The sequence below is a fragment of the Oncorhynchus nerka genome, linkage group LG27 (assembly GCF_034236695.1).
Source record: "Oncorhynchus nerka isolate Pitt River linkage group LG27, Oner_Uvic_2.0, whole genome shotgun sequence".
Lineage (NCBI taxonomy): Eukaryota > Metazoa > Chordata > Actinopteri > Salmoniformes > Salmonidae > Oncorhynchus > Oncorhynchus nerka.
Window position 1 is genome coordinate 30,654,878 of NC_088422.1, and position 27,273 is coordinate 30,682,150.

At 41.1% G+C, this 27,273-nt stretch overlaps 1 protein-coding gene across 8 annotated transcripts in view; it reads left to right on the plus strand.

Annotated features, from left to right (window-relative positions):
* Positions 1-7,949: 7,949 nt before the first annotated feature.
* LOC115111572 (fibroblast growth factor receptor 1-A-like) overlaps positions 7,950-27,273 on the plus strand; it is a 47,649-nt gene continuing 28,325 nt past the window's right edge. For 5 of the 8 annotated variants that reach the window (XM_029637740.2, XM_029637745.2, XM_029637744.2 and 2 more), the window contains exons 1-2: positions 7,950-8,664; positions 24,023-24,203. In XM_029637740.2, the coding sequence (XP_029493600.1) occupies positions 24,050-24,203 (154 nt within the window). In that variant the 5' untranslated portion in view covers positions 7,950-8,664; positions 24,023-24,049. The remainder of the gene's footprint in view (positions 8,665-24,022; positions 24,204-27,273) is intronic. The other 3 variants (XM_029637746.2, XM_029637747.2, XM_029637741.2) reach the window with 2 other exon arrangements.

The window sequence follows — 27,273 nt, forward strand, 5'->3', positions numbered from 1 at the left end:
GGACTCACCGAGCTGGAGAGACACACTGGAGGCCTGGCTCGTGGAGCAGAAACAGGATTCACCGGGCTGGAGAGACACACTGGAGGCCTGGTTCGTGGAGCAGGCATAGGACTCACCGGGCTGGAGCAAGCACAACCCGTCCTGGCTGGATACCCACTTCAATCCAGCAAGTGCGGGGCACCAGCACAGGATGCACTGGGCTGTGAAAGCTTAGAGCTAGCACAACCCCTCCTGGCTGAATCACCACTTTAGCCCGGCATGTTCGAGGCGCTGGCACAGGACGCACTGGTCTGTGCAGGTGCACTGGAGACACCTTGCGCAGAGCCAGCGCAGGATATTCTGGTCCGAGGAGGCTCACTGGAGACCAGGAGCGCTGAGCCGGCACCACCCTTCCTGGCTGGATACCCCTCTTTACGCGGCAGGTACGGAGAGCATGTACTGCACACAACGGGCTGTGACTGTGCACTGAAGGCACGGTGCGTAAAACCGGAAAACATGACACTGGAACCGTGACCAACTCCGCTCGCCCCGCTCGCCAACCCGTGTGGCTCCCCCCAAAACATTTTTGGGGTTGCCTCGTGCTCCCGTCTTTGCCGTAATTCCTGATCTCTCCGCTCCTCTCTATCTGTCTCTGCCTGTTTCCATGGCAGGCTTTTGTCGCCTGCCATGATCTCCTCCCATGTCCACGATGTCCTAAACTCCCTTCTCTCCCGTGCCCAGGATCCCTTCTCCGCTTGACCACACTGCTTGGTCCTTTTTTTGGTGGGTAGTTCTGTCACGGCTCTCGCCGGAATGAGGATCGGACCAAAGCGCAGCTTGGTAAGTGTTCATGATATTTTATTACTCAAAAAATATAGCCATATCTACGAAAACCAAAGTTCCAAAGACTGGGCCTAATATGGTGTATAAGAGGTCATACAATAAGTTTTGTAGTGATTCTTATGTTTTTGATGTAAAGAATATTTGTTGGTCTGTGGTGTGTAAGGACGAGTAACCAGACGCTGCACTTGACACATTTATGAATTTGCTTATCCCAGTTAGTAACAAGCATACAACCATTAAGGAAATGACCTTGAAAACTGTTAAATCCCCGTGGATTGATGAGGAACTGAAAAATTGTTCGGTTGAGTTGAGGTATGAGGCAAAAGGAATGGCAAAAAAGTCTGGCTGCACAACCTATTGGCAAACGTACTGCAAATAGAGAAATCATGTGAATAAATTGAATAAAAATAAGAAGAAACTACACTATGAAACAAAGATAAATGCCATAAAGAATGACGTTAGAAGCTTTGAAGCACCTTAAATTTTGGGCAAAAAGGCAAACTCAGCTCCATCGTTCATTGAATCAGATGGCTTCATTCATCACAAAACCCATTGATATTGCAAAATACTTTAATCATTTTTTAATTGGCAAGATTAGCAAACTTAGGCAGGGCATGCCAGCATCAAAGCGCTGAGACTACACATCCAGGTACAGTACCATTCAAAAGTTTGGACACACCTACTCACTCAAGGGTTTTTCTTTATTTTTACTATTTTCTACATAGAATAATAGTGAAGTCATCACAACTATGAAATAACACATACGGAATCATGTAGTAACCAAAAATGTGGTAAACAAATCAAAATATATTTCATATGTTATATTCTTCAAAGAATTCACACTAAGCCCAAACCAGATGGGATAGTGTATCGCTGCAGAATGCTGTGGAAACCATGCTGGCTAAGTGTGCCTTGAATTCTAAATAAATCACTGACAGTGTCACCAGAAAAGCACCCCATCACCATCAAATCCTCCATGCTTCACGGTGGGAACCACACATACAGAGATCATCCGTTCACCTACTCTGTGTCTCACAAATACACGGCGTTTGGAACCAAAAATCTAAAATTCGACAGATTTCCACCAGTCCATTGTTCGTGTTTCTTGGCCCAAGAAAGTCTCTTCTTACCGGTGTCCTTTAATACTGGTTTCCTTGCAGAAATTCGACCATGAATACCACATTCACGCAGTCTCCTCTGAACAGTTGATGTTGAGATGTGTCTGTTACTTGAACTCTGTGAAGCCTTTATTTTGGCTGCAATTTCTTAGGCTAGTGACTTTAATGAATTTATCCTCTGCAGCAGAGGTAACTCTGAATCTTCCTTTCCAGTGGCAGCTTCTCATGAGAGCCAGTTTCATCATAGTGCTTGATGGTTTTTGCCAGTTCTTGACATTTTCTGGATTGATTGACCTTTTTTTATCCGTTATTTTACCAGGTAAGTTGACTGAGAACATGCTCTCATTTGCAGCAACGATCTGGGGAATAGTTACAGGGGAGAGGATGGAGATGAATGAGCCAAGTGTAAACTGGGGATTATTAGGTGACCGTGATGGTTTCATGTCTTGAAGTAATGATGGAATGTGATTTCTTTTTGCTTATTTAAGCTGTTCTTGCCATAATATGGACTTAGTCTTTTACCAAATAGCTATCTTCTGTATACCACCACAACCTTGGCTATTAATCTCAAATATAAAATAGATTTTGATTTGTTTAACAGTTTTTTGGTTACTACATGATTCCATGTGTGTTATTTTATCGTTTTGATGTCTTCACTATGATTCTACAATGTAGAAAATAGCAAAAATAAAGAAAAACCCTGGAATGAATAGGTGTGTCCAAACTTTTGAATGGTACTGTTTATCTGACCATATTATGAAAGAAAGGCATTGCAATTTTGAATTTCATTAAGGGAGTGTGGAAGAGGTGGAAAAATGATTGTTGTCTATCAACAATGACAAGCCACCAGGGTCTGACAACTTGAATGGAACATTACTGAGGATAATAGCAGACGATATTGTTCCTCCTATTTGCCATCTTCATTTAAGCCAACTAGAAAGTATGTGCCCTCAGGCCTGGAGGGAAACAAAAGTCATTCCTCTACCTAAAAATAGTAACGCCCCATTTACTGGTTCAAATAGCAGACCAATCAGCCTGTTACCAACCTTCAGTAAACTTTTGGAAAAAATTGTGGTTGACGAGATACAATGCTATTTTACAGAAAACAAATTGACAACAGACTTTCAGCACATTTAGAGGGAAGGACATTCAACAACCACAGCACTTTACTGATGATTGGCTGAGAGAAATTGCTGATAAAAGGATTGTGGGGGCTTCTTTTTTGTACTTTTTACCCCCAATTTCATGATATCCAATTGGTAGTTACAATCTTGTCCAATCTCTACAACTCCCGTACGGACTCGGGAGAGATGAAGGTTGAGAGCCATGCATCCTCTGAAACACAACCCTGCCTAGCTGCAGTGCCAAGAAACACCATACAAATGGCGACCAAAGTCAGCGTGCAGGTGTCCAGCCCGTCACAGGAGTCGCTAGACAAGGACATCCCGGCCGGCCAAACCCTCCCCTAAACCGGACGACGCTGGGCCAATTGTGCACCCCCTCATAGGTCTCCTGGTCACAGTCGGCTGCGACACAGCCTGGGCTCGAACCCAGGTCTGTAGTGACACCTCAAGCACTGCGATGCAGTGCCTTAGACCGCTGTGCCACTCAGGAGGCCTGTGGGGGCTGTTTTGTTAGACTTCAGTGTGGCTTTTGACATTATCGATCGTAGTCTGCTTCTGGAAAAACGTATGTGTGATGGTTTTACACTCCTGCTATATTGTGGATAAAGAGTTACTTGTCTAACAGAACACAGAGGGTGTTCTTTAATGGAAGCCTCTCCAACATAATCCAAGTAGAATCATGAATTCCCCATAGGCCCCTTACTTTTTTCAATCTTTACTAACGACATGAGTAAAGCCAGTGTGTCTATGTATGTGGATGACTCAACACTATACACGTCAGCTACTACAGCAACAGAAATGACTGAAACATTTAACAAAGAGCTGCAGTTAGTTTCAGAATGTGTGGAAAAGAATAAGTTAGCCCTAAATATAAAAAATACAACAAAATAAAAGCATTGTATGTGAGACAAATCATTCACTAAACCCTAAGCCTGAACTAAATCTTGCAATGAATAATGTGGGAATTTAGCAAGTTGCCGTGACTAAACTGCTTGGAGTAACCCTGGATTGTAAAATGTAATGGTCGAAACAACAGTAGCTAAGATGGGGAGAAGTCTCTATAATAAAGCTCTGCTCTACCTTCTTAACAGCGCTATCAACAAGGAAGGTCCTACAGGCCCTAGTTTTGTCGCACCTGGACTACTATTCAGTCGTGTGGTCAGGTGCCACAAAGAGGGACTTAGGAAAATTGCAATTGGCTCAGAACAGGGCACTAACATTAATAATATGCATGTTAATCTCTCCTCGCTCAAAGTGGAGGAGAGATTGACTTCATCACTACTTGTATTTGTGAGAGGTATTGACATGTTGAATCCAATGTCTGTTTGAACTACTGGCACACAGCTCGGACACCCATGCATGCCTCACAAGACATGCCAACAGAGGTCTCTTCACAGTCCCCAAGTCCAGAACAGACTATGGGAGGCGCACAGTACTACATAGAGTTATGACTACATGGAACTCTATTCCACATCAAGTAACTCATGCAAGCAGTAAAATTAGATTTTAAAAACAGATAAAAATACACCTTCTGGAACAGCGGGGACTGTGAAGAGACACAAACACAGGCACAAACACATGCATACACACACACGATAACATACGCACTATACACACACGTACACATGGATTTTGTGTTGTAGATATGTGGTACTAGAGTAGTGGCCTGAGGGCACACACTTAATGTGTTGTGAAATCTGTTGTAAATGTATTGTAATGTTTTTTAAATTGTTTAACTGCCTTAATTTTCCTGGACCCCAGGAAGAGTAGCTGCTGCCTTGGCCACCTTTCCCCTTCCAGCCCTAGTATAGTGCTTCCCTTTATGTTTGTGATGAGGAACAGATAGTAAGATATTGGGCTTGTGAGGAAATGAATCTACCTAGTAGAAACTCTGCTCTGCTTGCCTGGAGCTGTAACCAATGCAGCAGCAGAGATGTTATGTTTTTTCACTCTCTCATTGGAGAGTAATGGTACACCTACTGTATACCAAAGGAGCACAATGCCATTGTTTGAGACGTGAGATTGCTGGGGGCTAATTACCGGTGATTAGCCATGCAGTTGCTCCTTGCATTTCATAATAATATAAGCATAACCATACTGTGTAAAACATACAAAATAAACTGTGTTTTTGTGTATTAATATAAAGATGCTAAAGTATTAATGATATATTTACGATTACTATAGAATAATACATCCGGCCTTTCCCTACCAACTCTGCTGTTAATTTTACTCCCTGTGTGGGAGACAACCAAACTGGGATGCATGTGTCAATGCAAATGAGATTAGGAGAACTTCATTTATTAGGCATGTGATGCAAATCAAATGAGGCAGCGCAGGGGTGACATGGCATCAAAGACAAAGACCATATGAAGTCCCTATATATAAAAGATGTGATTGATCGGAGTCAGAGAGCAGTGGCTTTTATGCTTTGTAGTGAGTAAGTTACCAGATGCGCTCACACTGCTGCTATTTAAAATAGTGTTGATGTCCTCATATGGTTCTCTATCCAGTTACTGTAAAGTGGTTTTAGATGTGACACACAGTTTTAGCTTGCTATTGCCATCAAACATGGGTTTGAAATGTATGTGAGTGGAATGTCTCAGGTAGAGAAATAAGAAAAAGCATATAGTTAGTCTTCACCACAAAATCTTAGGTCTGTTATGTAGTATCATTATTACTGTTGCATTGATACATCTTTAGGGCACTTATTTACATTCTTCAAACTGGCATCAGTGTTTTCTACTGAGCCTGCATTCGTTTTTATTTTTTTCCTATCTTCTAGTTTATTTTCTTACTTATATATATATATATATATCTTTCAATTCAAATTTAATTTCAATTTCAATTCAATTTAAGGGCTTTATTGGAATGGGAAACATATGTTAACATTGCCAAAGCAAGTGAAGTAGATAATAAACAAAAGTGAAATAAACATTAAAAATTAACAGCAAACATTACACTCACAAAAGTTCCAAAAGAATAAAGATATTTTAAATGTCATATTATGTGCAAATAGTTCAAGTACAAAAAATAAAATAAATAAACATAAATATGGGTTGTATTTACAATGGTGTTTGTTCCCTTTTCTTGTGGCAACAGGTCACAAATCTTGATGATGTGATGGCACACTGTGGTATTTCACCCAATAGATATGGGAGTTTATCAAAATTGGGTTTGTTTTCGAATTCTTTGCAGATCTGTGTAATCTGAGGGAAATATGTGTCTCTAATATGGTCATACATTTGAAGTGCAGCTCAGTTTCCACCTCATTTTGTGGGCAGTGTGCACATAGCCTCACTCACTCACTCTCTCTCTCTCTCTCTCTCACTCACTCACTCACTCACTCACTCTCTCACTCTCTCTCATGGTCTCTCTCACTCTCTCTCACTCACACAACTGGCTGTGATTGGGAGTCTCATATTGCGCACAATTGGCCCAGAATCGTCCGGGTTAGGGTTTGGCTGGGGTAGGCCGTCATTATAAATAATAATTTGTTCTTAACTGACTTGCCTAGTTAAATAAAGGTTACATAAAATAATTACTAGGGAAATTGTGTTTCCATAGCTAGGGCTGACAGTGAGGACGAGTGAAGAGAAGAATAAAAAAAGTTGCTTTGTGAAAAGGTGTTAACCGTCGAAGGTCTATACCCATATTCACAGTTTGCTTATTGTTATGAAAATTATACATGAAAAGCCCCAGCGGCCTTGCCTTTGCCCCAAGTCGGTGCAGGTCCACTGAGGCCATGGCCCAGTGTTCTAGGAGCCGGGCCGTGGAGGTGGAAACACAAAAGTCTTAAGCTTTTTGTTAAAACACTGGGGTAAATCCTCAGTGAAAATGCACCATGAGTATTCTCCTCATTAGTCTCTGTTGGTCTTGTTCACACCTCATTGCCACCTCCATGCATTGCTATAGTTGGTCAATGGGGGCCCCCTTTAGTAGGTCAATGGGGGCCTTTCAGATCTGCATTATTGCTCTCAAAAAGAATAAGACTGGGTAATGGTCAACTAGGTAGATACATTCTTTCTGGCGTTTTCTGTAACAAGATTCAGTAACTACTACCTGTTATAAACAGCCTTACTTGTAGCCCAGCCTGAAATGAGGTATTTGTCTTTCAGTAGCAGAATCTGTAGCATCTCTATCCATCCTGGACTCAGGGGTAGACGTAACATAGTAAATATAAATCCGGAACACTCCAATTAGTATGACATGTTACGGTATGTATTAATTTGTGGATTTCCATCGTCCATTTCGTATAATATGTTATGAATTGCAATTTGTTAGCTAGGTGGCTCAGTGGGAAATGCTAATGTTAGCTATATGGCTAACGTTAACTAGGCTAGGGGTTAAGGTTAAAGGGTTGAAATTAGGGGAAGGGTTAGCTAGCATGCTAAGGAGTTGCAAAGTGGCTAAAAAGTAGTAAGTAGTTGCAAAGTTGCTAATTAGCTCAAATTCTAACGTTGTCCGTGATGAGATTCAAACACGCAACCTTCGGGTTGCTAGACGTTCGCGTTATACGCCTACCCATCCAATATTATACTAATTTGAGAGTCCTGGATTTACATTTATTATGTCAGGTCTAATTGCCAACATATTGTGTTCTATACAATTAAGCCTTAATGCCCAGCAGCTACTGTGATAAATAGAATGGTGTGGTTGTATGTGTGTATGTGTGTGTGTGTCTTTTATAATAAGTCTGTTCGGGATCAATGCTGAGCATTCAAAGGAACATTAGCATACATGCAGTAATACAAATTAGGATCATTTCCTGTTAAAAGAAAAAAATCTGAAATGTGTTGAGTGTGTGAGGGCAAAGAGCGCGCGTTTAGAACTACAATCCCACAATGCAAAGAGCGCGCTGAAAAACGTGGGTACAGAGGTGTTGTGGATGGCAGGGGAAGCCAGGTTTGTTCTAACTGAGTGATGCGAATAGGCATTTGCTGCGATGGTCGGGGGGAAGGCTTTCCACGAATCTGGAATCTCGTTGTCTGTATGCAGTAATTTGGCCGGGGGTGGTCGAGGGCAGCCTGAGTTGAGAGAAGTTAGATAGACATGAACGCACAATTAAAACAATTTAATATCGAGTCTTTCAGCCAGTAAAACCCCAGCAAAGGAACTTTTGGAGTCGGTTTGACTGTTTCTTCGTGAGCTAATGGATTTATGAAAACGACGAACGGATCTTCTATCGCTTCTAAAATCTCTTAGAATTGAAGTGGGAATATTGCACACCTTTTCGTGCCGAAAGGTACAACTAGACTTCATCACATTTTATAGTAGCTAGTGTAGTCATATCCTACATTTTTTTTCTTTCTACGTTTTTACCTTGTACATTTGAAGGTCTGGGATTGGGGCAGACCTCTCCCCGGAGGAAGCTTTCTTTTGATGCTTTGCGCATTGTTTTCTTTTGGGCAAGTTGGGTAAACGTGGGAAAAGTATAATATATTGTAAAAGTTTCCTCGTTTTAATACCGCATATTTACGGGTTAAAATAAACTACTTTGGATATTCAAGCTTTTGTAAAAGAAAAAATTAACATCAAATCTCGGAGTACAACATTTTTCTACGCTGGCAGTTTCGTCGCCCCTCGAGGGTTTTGTCAAAAAGGTAGGTTTTTAAAAAAAAGGTGTAAATTGGAATAATTTGTATTTACATGTTCGGCACAGCGCGTGCTGCTAGAATTATTTTTAGTGAGGGAGACCTAGCTAGCTAGCATTATTTAGATCAGTATCAGGTATCCACATTACTCATCACATGACTCTCAGAAAGAACATTTTTGTTTTAACTTTTTTTTTTTTTTTTTTTTTTTTAATTGCCTGTAACACTAGTCCCCCTCCTATATGGAGTCTGGACATATGTTTCTGGTTTGGAAACAAACCATGCACCAATGATGTGACTGGACTTTTTATTTTCCACTTCAAGTTTTTATTTGACACATTTTAGAAAATTGCCTGTGTATTCGGTTGAAAATTTTACATTTGGTGATGGTTTTGTCATTTTAATTTGTTTGTCATGTGCTTAATTAGTTTGGGAGAGCATTTGGAGTAGTTTTGTTGCTTTTCTGGTTGATCTCGTCAATTAGCCCTAACATAGGCCTACATTAGGATTTAAGTTCCCCTTCCTCAGTATGACATGCAAAATGTTACACCTTTGGTTAGAGGGTTTTATCAGTTTGCATTTTCAATTAAGAAATATTATGGCGTGGTGGCTATGCAGTGTATTTTACTGTCTTTGTAATGTTTATTTTGAAAATGTGTTTGTCATTCCCTTTTTGTTAGATATATTGCCTTTACCCCCGTCACCTGTGTTCCTGGCCAATTAAAAGCTTCAAGTCAGTGCTTGTTTTGACATAACACGTTTGCACAAGATTTTGCTGGAGTCTGTCTTCAAAATAGCCCATAATTTGAAATTAACTTCTGAAGAAAACAAAAAAAAGTGTTCTTTGCATGATTTATTTACCTCAGATTGGAATTAGTTGCCCTTCTGCTTTAAAATATCTACTTTTTTTTAAGGAAAGATGCTTTAGTACTCGAGAGTTATGTGAAACAAACAAGTAAACAGGCTCCTGGGAATAAGCTTAGTCAACTACATTGACTTCCAAGAATGTTGAATGTTCACAAGAAGTGTTTACAACGTGAAACAAATAAGATCAAGAGCATATTGATTGGAATATGCTTTTTTGCTGTGAAATAATACTACTTAGAAGTTTCAGTTACAGGGTTTTGATTTCAGGCTGTCTGTTTCCCCAAGTAGTAAGCATACTTACTGGGAGAATAGTACATACCTGTTTGCATTGTACAGTAACTGTTCTGCTTGCAGATTCATTCTTGCTTGTGGCTCTGTGTGAAAACAACTGAGATCTATGTGGTGTGAGGAAAGTAGATTGCCCCATCACTTTTTATAGTGCACACCTCTGAAACTACACTGAGCAGAAATATAAATGCTTAATGTGAAGTGTTGGTCCCATGTTTCATGAACTGAAATAAAAGATCCCAGAAATATTCCATACTCACAAAAATATTATTTCTCTCATTTTGTGCACAGATTAGTTTAGCCCTGTTATTGAGCTTTTTATTTTATTTTGCTATGATAATCCATCCACCTGACAGGTGTGGCATAGCAAACGGCATGATCATTACATGGGTGCATCTCGTGATGTGGACAATAAGGCCACTAAAATATGCAGTTTTGTCACATACAATAACGCCAGATATGTATCAAGATTTGAGGGAGCGTGCGATTGGTTACTGCAGGAATGTCCACCAGAGCTGTTGCCAGAGAATTGAATGTTAACTTCTCTACCATAAGCCGCCTCCAACGTCAATTTAGAGAATTTGGCAGTAGGTCCAAACTGCCTCACAACCGCAAACCACATGTATGGCGTTGTGTGGGCGATCATTTTGCTGATGTCAATGCTGTGAACAGAATGCCCCATGGTGTTATGTTATGGGCAGACATAAGCTACGAACAACCAACACAATTGCATTTTATCAACAGCAATTTGAATGCACAGAGATGCCGTGACAAGATCCTGAGGCCCATTGTTGTACCATTAATCTGCCACCATCACCTCGTGTCTCAGCATGATAATGCACGGCCCCATGTCGCAAGATTCTGTACACAATTCCTGGAAGCTAAATCTGTCCCAGTTCTTGCATGGCCTGCAAACTCACCAGACATGCCACCAATTGACCGTGTTTGGGATGCTTTGGATCAACGTGTACGACAGCGTGTTCCAGTTCCCGCTAATATCCAGCAACTTTGCACAGCCATTGAAGAGGGGTGGGACAACATTCCACAGACCAAAATCAACAGCCTGTTCAACTCTATGCAAAGGAGATGTCGCACTGCATGAGGCAAATGGTGGTCACACCAGATACTGACTGGTTTTCTGATCCTTGCCCATACTTTATTTTTTTAAAGGTATATGTGACCAACATATGTGTTTCTTTATTCCCAGTCATGTGAAATCCATAAATTATGGCCTTATTTATTTAAATTGACTGATTACTTTATATGAACTGTAACTCAGTAAAATATTTTAAATTGTTGCGTTTTAGTTTTGTTCAGTATAAAAAAGCCTGTCCACCCCAAAAGCCTGCTTTGCCAATTCAGTGTTGCTAATGCTGACTTTGTATGGAAGCAGGTTTAGAATGGATAGTGTCAATGAGCCTACAAAGTTACTATCAAGTTGGTTTTAAATGAGAGGGAGAAGATGGATGGTTGAGCTAAGCGGCATTCCCTTAGGGAGTTCACCAGGAAAAAAAGTTGTTCTGTTGAGCTGTAGGAAAGGAAGTGAGGAATTGTCCTGCCCTGTAATTTACTAGGCTGCTGGGTTGGCACAGAGTTATTGTAGCTTACTGTTTCTCTGGAAAGTTGTTTCAGTGATTTAATAATAGTTTGTGGTGAAATGTGGCATACATTAGCCTACATTGGAGAATATTACCTGTAATTTATATGAAAAATAGACTGAAGTTATACATCTTTTGAAATGGAGATCACCTTGTTACAATACTTGATGCACATGTATAGTAACTAAACAACATATTTAGAAACTTGGAAGAATTCAGTCCTTTTTATTTTTAATTTTTATTCATTTTTACTTTACCAGGGAAGACACATTGAGACGTAGGTCTCTTTCAAAATGTGCCCTGCCCTGCACAATACAATACATACACACATATGCAGGGCACATTTTGAAAAATAGGCCTACGTCTCAATGTGTCTTCCCTGGTAAAGTAAAAATGAATGAGTGAGTAGGTGTGTCCAAACTTTTGACTGGTACTAGACATGCATACATACATGCATGCATACAGTTGAAGTCGGAAGTTTACATACACCTTAGCCAAATACATTTAAACTCAGTTTTTCACAATTCCTGAAATGTAATCCTAGTAAAAATTCCCTGTCTTAGGATCACCCATTTATTTTAAGAATGTGAAATGTCAGAATAATAGTGATTTATTTCAGTTTTTATTTCTTTCATCACATTCCCAGTGGGTCAGAAGTTTACATACACTCAATTAGTATTTGGTAACATTGTCTGTTTTTATTTATTTTATTTATCCGTTATTCTACCAGTTAAAGTTGACTGAGAACACGGTCTCATTTGCAGCAACGACCTGGGGAATAGTTACAGGGGAGAGGGATGAATGAGCCAATTGTAAACTGGGGATTATTAGGTGACCGTGATGGTTTGAGGGCCAGATTGGAAATTTAGCCAGGACACCGGGGTTAACACCCCTACTCTTATGATAAGTGCCATGGGATCTTTAATGACCTCAGAGAGTCAGGACACCCGTTTAACATCCCATCCGAAAGACGGCACCCTACACAGGGCAGTGTCCCCAATCACTGCCATGGGGCATTGGGACATTTTTTTAGACCAGAGGAAAGAGTGCCTCCTACTGGCCCTCCAACACCACTTCCAGCAGCATCTGGTCTCCCATCCAGGAACTGACCAGGACCAACCCTTCTTAGCTTCAGAAGCAAGCCAGCAGTGGTATGCAGAGTGGTATGCTGCTGGCACACCTTTCTGTAACCTTTCTGGAGCAGGTGTTCCGCTAGCGATCCACCTCAACATCCTGTGAAATTGCAGAGCGCGAAATTCAAATGATAGAAATATTTAACATTCATGAAAATACAAGTGTCATACGTCAAAATAAACTTCTTGTTAATCCAGCTGCTGTGTCAGATTTCAAAAAGGCTTTACGGTGAAAGCACACCATGCGATTATCTGAGGACAGCGCCCCTCATACAAAAGCATGGGGAAAAAATTCAACCAAGGCAGGTGCGCCATGAAAGTCAGAAATAGTGATATAATAAATGCCTTACCTTTGAAGCTCTTCTTCTGTTGGCACTCCAAAAGGTCCCAGCTACATCACAAAAGGTCCTTTTGTTCAATGAAGTCCATTATATCCCCAAAAACTCAGTTTAGCTGGTGCGCTTCATTCAATACTCTACCGGTTTAACCTCCTTCAAAATGCATACAAAATGAATCCCAAACTTTACCAATAAACTTCTCCAAACAAGTCAAACAATGTTTATAATCAAACCTCCGGTACCCTAATAGGTAAATAAACGATAACATTTAAGACGGAGAATCGTTATTGTCTTTACCGGAGATTAAAAAAACAAAGAACGTGCTCTCATCCACGCACATGGAAACACTACAGCCAAAATGGCAGCAAGCCTGAAACTCTTTCTAAAGACTGACATATAGTGGAAGCCCTAGGAACTGCAATCTGGGAGGTTTTCGCCTCAGAAATAACATGACAGCCATTGGAAAAGTGGTAGGCTGAACATTTTTTGGGGATGGTTTGTCCTCAGGTTTTCGCCTGCCATATCTGTTCTGTTATACTCATTATTTTAACAGTTTTTTTTAGAAACTTTAGAGTGTTTTCTATCCAAATCTACCAATTATATGCATATCCTAGCTTCTGGGCCTGAGTAACAGGCAGTTTACTTTGGGCACGCTTTTCATCCAGATTTAAAAATACTGCCCCCTAGCCCGAAGAGATTAAATTGTTTAACTTGGGTCAAACATTTCGGGTAGCCTTCCACAAGCTTCCCACAATAAGTTCGTTGAATTTTGGCCCATTCCTGCTGACAGAGCGGGTGTAACTGAGTCAGGTTTGTAGGCCTTGCCCGCACACACCATTTCAGTTCTGCCCACAAATTTTCTGATTGAGGTCAGAGCCACTCCAATGCCTTGACTTTGTTGTCCTTAAGCCATTTTGCCACAACTTTGAAAGTCTGCTTGGGGTGATTGTCCATTTGGAAGACCCATTTGCAACCAAGCTTTAGCTTCCTGACTGATGTCTTGAGATGTTGCTTCAATATATCCACATAATTTTCCATCCTCATGATGCCATCTATTTTGTGAAGTGCATCAGTCCCTCCTGCAGCAAAGCACCCCCACAACATGATGCTGCCACCCCTGTGCTTCACAGTTGGGATGGTGTTCTTCGGCTTGCAAGCCTCCCCCTTTTCCTCCAAACATAACGATGGTCATCATGGCCAAACAGTTCTATTTTTGTTTCATCAGACCAGAGGACATTTCTTCAAAAAGTACAATCTTTGTCCCCATGTGCAGTTGCAAACCGTAGTCTGGCTTTGTTATGGAGGTTTTTGGAGCAGTGGCTTCTTCCTTGCTGAGCGGCCTTTCAGGGTATGTCAATATAGGACTCGTTTTACTGTGGATATAGATACTTTTGTACCTGTTTCCTCCAGCATCTTCACAAGGTCCTTTGCTGTTGTTCTGGGATTGATTTGCACTTCACACCAAAGTACGTTCATCTCTAGGAGACAGAACGCGTCTCCTTCCTGAGCGGTATGACGGCTGCGTGGTCCCATGGTGTTTATACTTGCATACTGTTGTTTGTACAGATGAACGTGTCACCTTCAGGCATTTGCAAACTGCTCCCAAGATGAACCAGACTTGTGGAGGTCCAACATTTTTCTTCCTGAGGTTTTGGCTGATTTCTTTTGATTTTCTCATTATGTCAAGCAAAGAGACACTGAGTTTGAAGGTAGGCCTTGAAATACATCCACAGGTACACTTCCAATTCAGTCAAATGATGTCAATTACCCTGTCAGAAGCCTCTAAAGCCATGACATAATTTTCTGGAATTTTCCAAGCTGTTTAAAGGCACCCACTGGAATTGTGATACAATGAAATAATCTGTCTGTAAGCAATTGTCGGGAAAATTACTTGTCATGCACAAAGTAGATGTCCTAACCGACTTGCCAAAACTATAGTTTGTTAACAAGACATTTGTGGAGTGGTTGAAAAATGAGTTTTAATGACTCCAACCTAAGTGCGTGTGTGTGTGTGTGTACCATCAAAAGTTTGGACACCTACTCACTCATTCCAGAGTTTTTCTTTATTTTTACTTTTTCCTATAATAATAGTGAAGACATCAACTATGAAATAACACATATGGAGTCATGTCGTAACCAAAAGTGTTAAACAAATCAAAATATGTTTTATATTTGAGATTCTTAAAAGCCACCCTTTGCCTTGATGACAGCTTTGCACACTTGGCGTTCTTTCAACCAGCTTCATGAGGTAGTCACCTTGAATGCATTTCAATTAACAGGTGTGCCTTGTTAATTTGTGGAAACTGGTTATCGTGCGGTCCACAACGGGAAAGGAATATTCAGAGTTACCTCTGCTGCAGAGGATAAGTTCATTCGAGTAAACTGCACATCAGATTGCAGCCCAAATAAATGCTTCATATAGTAACAGACAGCTCAACATCAACTGTTCAGAGGAGACTGCATGAATCAGGTATTCATGGTCAAATTGCTGCAAAGAAACCACTACTACAGGCCACCAATAAGAAAAATATGCTTGCTTGGGCCAAGAAACACGAGCAGTGGATATTAGGCCGGTGGAAATCTGTCCTTTGGTCTGATGAGCGCAAATTTGAGATTTTTGCTTCCAACCACCGTGAGTAGGTGAACAGATGATCGCCGCATGTATGGATCCCCTCGTGAAGCACGGAGGAGTGGTGTGGGCGTGCTTTGCTGGTGACACTGTCTGTGATTTATTTAGGATTCAAGGCACACTTAACCAGCATGGCTACCACAGCATTCTGAAGCGATATGCCATCCCATCCGGTTTGCCCTTTCTCCCACTATCATTTGTTTTTCAACAGGACAATGACCCAACACACCTCCAGGCTGTGTAAGGGCTATTTGACCAAGAAGGAGAGTGATGGACTGCTGCGTCAGATGACCTGGCCTCCACAATCACCCGACCTCACCCCAATTGAGACGGTTTGGGATGAGGTGGACTGCAGGGGGAAGGAAAAGCAGCCAACAAGTGCTCAGCATATGTGGGAATTCCTTTAAGACTGCATTCCATGTGAAGCTGGTTGAGAGAATGGCAAGTGTGTAAATCGGTCATCAAGGCAAAGGGTGCAAATTTACCTAGTTAGATGGGATTAATGTATAGATCTGTGGGTCTTTTAGCGAAGTCCAGCCAAACTTTTGATGCAGTGACGTGTATCGAAACTGTCACCTGTGACGAAACAAATGGCATTAAGGTAGCTTGGGTCCAGTGGTTTGAGTAGTAGCAGTTGCACTTTGATAAATAATATCACCATAATAAAGAACAGATTAAAAGATTGACTGAATTATCTGCTTCCCTATTGCTTTGAGAAAGGCACAATCTGTTTCTGTAGAAATAGCCAACTTTAAATCTTAGCTTCTTAACCAGCTCATATGTTTATGATTTTTTTAACGTCAAATCCATATCAATCCAAGTACCTAAGTATTTATATGCTGGAACATGTTCAATCGGAGAACCATCTAATAAGTGAACATGTAGTTCATCTGAAACATTCTTACGAGAGTTTAAATAGCTATAAAATCTTTCTTGTAGTTCTAACACAGCCAGATCAACAGTCGGCAATGGCATACTTAATGGTGAAAAGCAGACTAAACACATCTGACTGCTGCCGACTTGTGAAAGCAGCTTAACTGGATGGAATGGGCAAACTGAGTAAGGCCCCTAAATTGAACTCCCATGGAGAGAAGCTTGGTGTGTCTGCTCCGTAGACTGGCTCTGGGAGGGGAGAAATGAGTGGGGTTGGACTACAGAATCTAACAAGAGCTAAGGAATTGTATGCATGTATGGATACAGTAATTATGGGGCCATGCTTGGGCTTATACCCTGTCTCTACATGTTTAAATTCAACTTTATATTATAAAAAATATGCCATTTAGCAGACCCTTTTATCCAAAGCGACTTAGTCATGCTTTGTGAAGGCAGATCTCGTCGCATTCTGATTGCTAAAACATTTACAAATTTCTCTGTCTCTATCAAAACTTACAACTCTTGTGTGACCTGCATTACACATTGATCCAGCAGCTCATCTCTGTCTCAAATTTGACTCCGTGTGGATTCAGTGTGATTGTATGTTCAGTAGAAGCTATGTGACACGATAAGCAGGGACCCCACACCTATTGTTTGAGAGAAAATGTTTTTGTTTACTTGGATAAGTGTCTACTTACACTAAAAGTAATTGTATTCTAGCAGCCTTACGGACTCAATTCAAGAACACATTTAACAATGCTAGTGTCAACTGCCAGAGACCACATCTCTTGTGACTGTGTATTTATTTCCAAACCCTGTTGCACAACATCTATGAGACGAGGGTATTTTACGAGTCAAGCGGTGCTGCAGATGCGTAATGCTTATGTCAATATCCGTAGTTGTCGGAGATGGTGAGAATAAATTAACTGAACGTCTTGTTTGTTTTGTGTGCTTTTCTCAAAAGGTACCTGAGAAGTCTAGTGGACCACAAGATTAACAGTGTTTATTAATGTCAATAATTCCTTTTTGGGAATAGTTTTTTCTGATTATATAATATTCAGAAAACATTCATTTAACCATTTGTGTGTTTTGTGCGGTATGTTTTTAGCATAGGCCTACAGTAAAAATGCAGGTTGCACTTGACAAACTTGGAAATGGGCGTTGCGTGATATTTCACACTGACGACATCATTGGTTCCCTCATCATGGAGAGTTGTGTAGTGATGAGCGCTCAGGGAACGTGGTTGGCCGTGTGCTGTGCGGACTTCCTTCTGTTTGGCAGCTGAAGTGGATTCTTGGAGCCTGACCAGGCACTGACTCACTGCTTACACGTCTGTGCCGGAACACTAGGCCATTCTTGGAAAGTGAAATTGAATTTATTTTGACGACAGTACAAGGAACATGTTTAAGTGGAGAACACTCATGGAGACCATTCAGACTTTGCCCGTCATTATTGCCTGTTAGACAGCCAATCTGTTAACTCATATGGATGACCTGACCTGCCCTGGACGTTTCCCATAGATTTTTTTGTTTGGATCTATAGATTTTGGATTACTCCTACATGCTTTTACATTAGTGAACTATGTAGACTATGTTCATATATGCATCCAATCTCATGTATATTGCTGATTTAATTCCAAAGATGCTAATGCTTGTTACTTTAGACAAAATGTACGTAGACTTCATTGTTTTCGAATAGGCATGTTCTCAGAATCCAGCACCCTACAACAACTTGACAGGGATGAGAACAAATTGTGGTTGGAGATTGTGTTGGGGTTGGGGCCAAACCAACTCTTGGGTGATAGATCTGCGAGTGTAAAAAAATATATATATATTTATTATTATTATGGCTTGGCTGCCTCTCTACAGGGGTGTCACGTAACAGCCCTGAGTTTTTGGGTCCTTAACAAATGCCTCGGGGGTTTATGGGGGTGAGGGGCAAGTGTTAATCTCTTTGGCCAGATGCTGCAGGGTGTAGGGGTGAGCAGATATGCATGTGAGGGTCACCCACAGCAGTGTGCCCACTTACAACATACGTCCCCAGCTTCATTCAATTGGCCATCAACAGCCATGGGGGAGAAGGTCTGTCACATGAGCTCTGCCTGCCCAGTTATCTCTTGTATCCTCTCTTTATTCTTATTAATTGTTTCCTCCTTGTTGTATCATGGCAACAAAGATGACTTTGTAGCACCCACATTGTTGCCTTTTTTAGAACAAGCTTATTTAAAGTTACTGCTTGTAAAGAAAGGTGTTTTAGCTACTCTGCATATAAATACTTAAACAACTTTCTTTAGAACTAGGGAATACAATTGAACTTGTTTATTCAGGTATTCCAAAACAATCTGATGCATGCTTTGTATTTTCTTATCACACAAGGGAGTATCTGCACATGCAAAAAATGCAAACACCAACCTTAATTCAAAAACCTACTTTTTTATCAAACAACAATGGAAAATCTCTTGTACTTGTTACACTGAACAAAAATATAAACGCAACATGTAAAGTGTTTGTCCCATGTTTCGGGGGCTGAAGTGAAAGATCCCAGAAGATGTTCATATACACAAAGCTTATTTCTCTCAAATTATGTGCACAAATTTGTTTACATTCCAATAACTGAGCATTTCTCATTTGCCAAGATAATCCATCCACCTGACAGGTGGGGCATATCAAGAAGCTGATTTAAACAGCATGATAATTGCTAGTGATGCACCGAGATTATATTTTTGTCTGATTCTGATATTTTCCTCGCTCAACAAAACTATACCGATATTTAAAATGTTAGTGACCTTTTTAAGCATTCTAGTACAGTTAAATAGTTAGACCGCTGCGTGCGTCCATGTGTGTGCGTTAAGGCGCTGCATCCCAGTGCAAGAGGTGTCACTACAGTCCCTGGTTCGAATCCAGGCTGTATCACATCCGGCCATGATTGGGAGTCCCATAGGGCGGCGCACAATTGGCCCAGCGTCGACCGGGGTAGGCCGTCATTGTAAATAAGAATTTGTTCTTAACTGACTTGCCTAGTTAAATAAAGGTTACACACACACCACACTGACAAAAGTTATTTTGTTGGCATTTACGTATGTCCCCATTACCAGACATGGTATGCTGGTAAAGTTGTCTCGCGCACCTGCAGTGCTGGTCATAAAAAAAATGCTAGCTAGCTCATGGATGCAAACAATGTTCTTCCCCCAAACATAGCAAAACGACATCTGTTTCAGTAGCTATAGTTAGCTAGCTAACTTTATAGCTAGGTGTCATCTAAAATAACCCTTTGATTTAATGGTGGTCGGCCCCATCTATGTGAAGCTAGCCACAATAGTGGACTTTGCAGTTAGCCTTAAAAATAAAAGTGTCATTGACAGTGATGCAAATGAATACAAATACTAGAATTATGCCATAATTGAATAGATCATGCTAAACGAGTTTGGAATGTTATATAAAATGAGGACAATTTTGTTAGTTTGACAATCTGAAATCACACTGGATGTATTATTCTTTAGAATTGCATTGATGGCATACTTATCTCACTGTACAGCCTTAACTATGGATTGTGGATCAATGACATGGGGTATCAGTCTACTCAGTGACACCCAGAGAACATTAGTGTCGTAGCTCTTATTGCGGGACTCTGAAACAACTGTGAACTGAGCCACATTTATTGTCAATCTATGTGTATTGAACACTATTCCCAAGGGAAAACAATACTGCATGGATGTTTTGGAGTCTAACTCAGAGGAGGACGTTGGTATAAAATATCTTGGCTATGGACTAGACTGATACCCCATTTTAATTGATCCCCAATCGTGAAAGCTGTACAGTGCAATATGAATGTCAATACACACAATAGGCTGACTGGGGAGGTGATTTCACACAGTCACAATCCTGCGATAAGAGCTACAATGCTAATATTTGCATAAACTCTTCAGTTGTTCTGTGGGTGTCACCGAGTAGACCCGTGGTTACCAACCTTTTCTGAGTCAAGATAACTTTTGCAGTCAAAAAGCAAGCTGAGATCTACTGCTCAGATTTTTTTTTTTGCATTAACCTCACACAAACAGTTTTGTAGGTATGAGGTTTGGGCAGTAGGCCTAATACATTATCACCGCATATTAGATATATGATTGGCCTGCCAATATTGTTAATCAGACCATATTATATTTCAAAACTCGAGCTTTGATAACAAATTAGATCAGTTGGTTTAGCACTTGTGAGGCACTGTGGAGCATGAATTTAAATAATATCCGTTTGAATTTTACTGGACTGATAGTACCTGCATCTGATGGTCAACGAGGTCAAATCACGACATCAGTGATCTTCAGGTCGAAAAGTCGGAGCTCTAGAAAGATGCCCAAGTTTCCGAGTTGGATGACTGATAAACAATTTTTTTCCCTACCGCCTCTCACGGTCCCTGCTCTCTCCTTCCTTTCCTCCGATGAGACTGACCAGAGAGAGGTGACACCGTCTTCCACCTGATGGCACAACTCGAGTCGCACCGCATCGGCATCATGCACAAATTCATGTTGTTCCAATGACCAGAGAAAGTTAAATATTCCTTAATATTAAAATTGACACAAGCTAATAATAATTAAACGTAGGGCTTTCGGTAATTGGCTACTCATTCATTGCAGCGGCAGCCTGAGCGGAAGTACAGAGAAGCGTGTTTTGTAATAGTGTTGAATATAAACGGTGACAGTGCTGATTATAAACTTAAACATGAACTCACTCATATAAACAGCAGCTCTTTGCTGTATTCGTTGAGTCTTTCTATGGTCATGGTTTTAAAAGTTATTAAATCTTACGTAGACTAGTAGCCTATTAAACGTGGCTTTGGCCAGGATCATGCAAGCTCTGTAGCCTCAGTGATTTGAGCTATCCGATTTGGCAGCGCAGTAGTTGCACTCGATTTAGTCACAGATTTGCCGGTCTGCCGGGTAGGCGGAGTTTGTCTCATGGGAACACTTTGCTTACCTGGTGCACAGGACTTTTGAATCAAGTGCACCTACCGGCTACCGCCCAAAACAGTTTTTAAAAAGGAGCGCAAGCCTTTATCGTTCATTGGCTTTTCTACAGAAATATTTGGTGATTGACTAGGAATGCCTTGAAGATCGACCAGTCGATCTTGATCAACCGGTTGGCGACCACTGGAGTAGACTGATACCCAATTTCATTGCTTCACATTCCAACCTTGTTTAACATTATCTAGTCTAAATATGGCATGATTCCACCAATTGTAACCTTCTACATCACTTTCAAAGAGGTACTTTTATGTTGAAGGAAAACCACAAATTCTACTCTTGTGCCTAATCCTTATTGTGGCTAGCTTCGGTCCGGTCGAGCCTCTCTAGCCAGATGAAGCTAGCTGGCTGCTTATAACGTTAGTTTTGGTCAACAGGGTTAAGTAGCTGGCTAGCTATTTATTTTCATGAACTGAAGTTCAATTTCAATAGGCGAACAAGTGGCTACCTAGCTAATACTTACTCACAAGGATTCCTAAATCGTTGCTAAGAATAATGAAAATGACTGCAGTTTCTACTGGTCATTGTTTTCAGGCTGGTTGTATTAGTGCTAGCTTGGCACAAAGCTAAAGCTAGCTACCCCAGAAGTTGCGGTCGAACAGATAATTCTTTATTACCAACGCGGTATTGTAAACATCGTTCGTGGCCGATGTCTGCTGACTTTTTCGTACAGCTTTGACAGTGCTACTGATAGTAGTGGTGGCACTTGGCTTGCACATGCATATTCAGAACACACATTATATAATAGAGCTGTTATTTGACGTGTCAAATTTAAAAGCTTATTTAACGCGTTTCTTTTTTTTTGACACGCAAAGACCCAAACGGCGTTCCATAGTATGCAGTGACGATATCACTGTGACTCTGGTAGGGCAACATCTGAAAAATAGCGCACTTGATAGTGTGTACCGGTGCTCGACCAATCGTGAAAGCCAACATCACCCCCGAACCAGAGAACGGTTGATTGTCAAGGGCAAGGAATTCCATTATCTTGGCGTTAATGGATTTCGCCTTTGAGTTGCCTCTGAAATGTTCTTAATCTTTCAAATGACTGCTCAACTTGTGGACGACTCGATGCACACAGCAGACATTGTGGGCTAGGTTAGGAATGCTGTGTTGCAAGTGTAGGGCAAACTTTTACTTGGTCATTACGTCACGTTATATAGGTATGCACGTCAGCTTTGACATCTGGTTTGCACTAGACGTCAGGCTGATACAATGTTGTAATTTTTAGCTATTATTGTCCGATTACGATATGTTCGCCAATATTTTGTGCATCCCTAATCATTACACAGGTGCCCCTTGTGCTGTGAACAATAAAAGGCCACTCTAAAATGTGCAGTTTTGTCACAACACAATGCCAAAGGTGTCTCAAGTTTTGAGGAGGAGTGCAATTGGCATCCTGACAACAGGGATGTCCAACAGAGCTGTTGCCAGAGAATTTAATGTTAATTTCTCTGCCATAAGCCGCCTCCTTTTTAGAGAATTTGGTAGTACGTTCAACTGGCGTCACAACCTCAGACCAAGTGTATGTTGTTGTATGGGTGAGCGGTTTGCTAATGTGAACGGAGTGCCCCATGGTGGCATTGGGGTTATGATATAGACAGGCATAAGCTACAGACAACGAACATAATTGCGTTTTATCTATGGCAATTTGAATGCACAGAAATACGTGACGATCCTGAGGCCCATTGTGTGACCTTAAAAGAAAATGGCCATCTGTGATCAACAGATGCATATCTGTATTCCCAGTCATGTGAAATCCATAGATTAGAGCCTAATTCATTTCAATTGACTGATTTCCTTATATGAACCGAAACTCAGAAAAATATTTGAAATTGTTGCATGTTGTGTTTTTATGTTTTCGTTCAGTATAATTCTCTGGTGCAGCGTTAGTCTTTCAAGGTGTTTGTTTTAGCATTAAATGCAATAGTCATTGTGAGAGAAATCAAGCTGTGTTTCAGTTTTTAGCAAAGCTCAACATCTACTTTTCCTCAGCATGCTAAAGGCATCTGCATACAGGTTCAGTTTGCTCCTATCAGAACTCAACTAGGTGACGTGAACGTCTGTTTTTGCATACTCCCTTAAAATACCTTTGCTTGAAAAATTTGAAAAAATTGGCAATATTACGGTTTGTCCCTCTTGAGATGCCGTACTCAACATACAGTAACTCTTCCTCAATAGTCAGAATCAATCTAAGGTAAATCAAGAAATCTGTCATTCATTTTGATGTTTTTGCCGAGGAGGTCTTAGTCACGCAATTGTACATCTAAGACGTTTTGGTGCAGTATTTCTCAAGTGAAAGAATTTGCATGAAAACTAGTCGTCTGTCACTGAATAAAATCAAGCACTTAATTGAAGAATTCCTACTGTTGCCCAATCACCTACGAAGGGGCGTAGACTACAGCTACCGAACTTTGGCTTGCAGCCGGGGGAAAAAAAACACCAAAACCAAAGTGTCACCATTTCATCTTCCTATACGCGCTATCTGTTTCGACTGGGAAGCAGTAAGCCCAACTCTCAGGGTTAGGTCTTATGGGTTTTCATGCAAGGCTCTCAAATCATAATTTTGCATTTTGTGTTTCACATGTCACGTGAGCCCAGGTTCACCTTGTTGTCTGTTCCTCCAGTTTGGCACAGTGAATGCCTCAGTGCTGATGCCCCAGAGGTCCGGATGGAGTTCCAGTCACAGAGTAATCAACAGCTGTAGCGCACCCCACAGGATGTTGGCGGTGCAGAGTATGCTGGTGGTTCTGGCCTTTCTTGCCCAGATTTTACCCTCCCAGGCCCGGCCTGCCATCCCAGATGAAGGTAAGACTCCCCTCCCTGGCCCTTAACATTTTTTTTATTTTTATGTTTTATTTTGTTTTAAATATGGCGCCAGTCCATCACCTAAATTGTATGTCTACTTGTCACATTTCTCCTGATCAAGTTTTTGTGGTCAAAATTAACCACAATATATTTGACTGGCTCTTATCCCAGACCCTTTTGAAATGGGTCATATGCTGCCCTTTTTTTTATTATTAATGTACTTCAGTAGATGGATTTAGAGAAGATGTAGTTACCAACATAAACAATGGTCTAAATTTGTAATTTTATTTTACAAGCACTCCATCTTACCTGTAATGCTTTTATTTCTCTGGTCTCTATAGTTGTACTATAATCTAGAGACTTTTCCAGTGTTTTAAGTTTCTTTGTAGTCTCAGTGCAGCCCCCACCCAATTCCCTGTATGAGCCTAACTGGATCTAGTTTGACATGGCTCTCAGTTTCTACTATGTTATATTGTTTTAGCACTGAAATAGCTATGTTTATAGGTTGCCTACAAACAGGCAACCCAATAGTTGAACAAGCTCGGCTGAAAAAAAGGAAAAGGGTCACTGAAACAGAATCCTGAAAAATGTGTATTTTGGATAAATTCCAATAGTGTAATGGCTGCCTGGATTTGTGGGTGTATAGTTCTGGATGCTTACACTCAGCAGTCGGAAGTAGAGTGCTGCAAAAGGAATATAATAAAGGCCAGCATTATAATTAAAGTAATTATGAACGAGGGTATCTTGGGCTGTAAGCCTTCTAAATAAACTAGGCAAGGCTGTGTTTATCCCAATACAGAGGGAGGGGCGGGAGTAAATGCCTCCCATCTGTAGCCTCAGGCCCAGGCAGCTTCACTACCTAGCTAGCAGCCCTGCTCCTCTCATTCTCTTTTGTAATGAAAATGTTTGTTGTTGTTTTTTGCCAGATGGAATAGAGTAAACTACTAGGAAACTATAAATTGGCTGTTAAAAAGAAGAAAAAAAACATGAATCCACTTGGAGCCCTTCCTAAACCATAGAGAGTGACAGTGTATATTCTTACAGCTAGAATGAGAAGGACTGGGGGATATATTGCTGGTGGATTGGGGAGCTTGACGCATTCTCTCCACCCACTTTTCAATTACCAAATGGCCAGGTATTATTTAGGGCCCCCTCTGCTTTTCTTCCAGCCTCCCTCTCCACACTACTTGGGAGTGCATCACTTTCCTCATGCTTCCCTGCTGGGTGACTGATTGCTTCAGCTGTTCACAAACAATCACGGCAGAATTATTTGGTCACATTCTTTTTGTCATGGGTGGAAAACAAAATGGCTTATTACGTGGAAATTGTCATGTTTTTATGCATGTCACTTAGTTCCTTTAAAAACATTTTTTTTTGCTTACTCTTGAGTATTTGTTTGTGGCGTGTTTCTCTTTGAGGAGGATTGGGTTGAAAAGGCCCTCAAAAGGAGAAGTCTCTAAAGGAGACAAGTCATCGAATGGTGGGGCCGCGTGGGAAAACTGTTTCCCAGTGGATTCCTTGAACTGTGAGATCTGCTTCCTGTACTGAGGCCTGTGGCGCTGTCAGTCAAAGCAGAAAAGACACTGACACTTCAGTAGAGGACTCAAAACCCAGAGCTGCCATGGCCACTCTAATTCAGACATAGAGGGGTTTAGAGGCACAATACAGAGGGGGGGGTTAGATGGAAATGTTGGTCATTTGCTGAAAGTTTTTCAAAGGTTATCCCTTCCATGTAAACTTTTGGGTTTGCTAATAGACCCTGTGTTCTATCACTTCATGCAATTCCTGTCTGTTGTCACGATCAAACCTTCACTCACTCGGTCGGTCGTATCAGTGGGGGGAGACTGGCCACCAAGAGTGGTCTTTCTGCTTATGCCATCTCCTTGCTTTCACTGAGATCTCTGTGCTGCACTCAACCATCACTCCGGCGAGAGCAGGAAATCCCAACAGTCATTCACGCGGCATATTGCTTCCTATCTGGAAGCCAGCGCAGGTTCTATAGACTGGAGCCAATGTGTTCAGTTTTTGGAGGCAGTCCTGTGCTCATAGACTCTAGCACTTTTTTTTTTGTTCAAATCCTGTGTTGCATGCTTACTTCTCGGACAAAATCCCTTTCATGATTTTGTGTAATTAAGTTGATTTTCAGGGTTGTCAGTCAATTTTTCCAAATGGTTGGAAGAAAGCATGCCAGCAAGACTATTCCAGCTGGGTTCCTTTCTGAAAATATGGTCCCTAATTCATCTTAATCCAACCATGGAAGCAGAAGGATCAACTGAGCCACAACTTCCTCATGGAAAGCTTACTACTTTGGTTTGACTAACTGTCTATTCACCTGTATTTTTAGTTACATACAGATATCCCTTAATGAATGTCTACAGTCATTCCATCACTATTTACAATGTTAATTTAGGTCCCACTGTGACACAGGGTATACATTTAGATAACTCTTGATTTTGAAATACATAAACTAGTAAGTGGCCTCAATTAGACATTGACTCAATGCTTCCCACTTGATTCTCCCATTTTGGAAGAAATACAAAATAAGGGTATGCAAAGTATGTCTGCTCTTCAATAGTGAGGCCAATGCTGCAACTTGTTGCTGTTTGTGATCCCAATTGTAATCATAAGACTAGATTGTCTTTGCTCGACAACCGCGACAAGTCAATGGGATATTTAAGAGCCGTCTGCAGCTAGATTGATAGCTGGAATGTTGACATAGCCTTATCAGCTTGATAGACTTTAGGAGGGAAAAAACCTAAGCAATATTATGGCCCCACACAGAGTGTGGTGGACCTCTTTATGTTTTAGTCTCAATTAGATAGTTGTGGCCCATCCCTAAATGCTGCTGCTTCTTCCCGTTCCCCCCTTCCCTTTGGTTTGAGGAGAAAGTTGATCTTACCCTCTGGCCCCTTTTTACTGCTGGGATTAAGGACATGTCAGACATGTGATCCAGGAAATACCTTTACTAGGCTCAACTGGGGTCACCATGGCAACTGGCACTAGATCCTGCTGTGTACACGCTCTTGCTCTCTCTCATAATCCCTCTCCCCCTTATTGTTTAGAGCCTTTG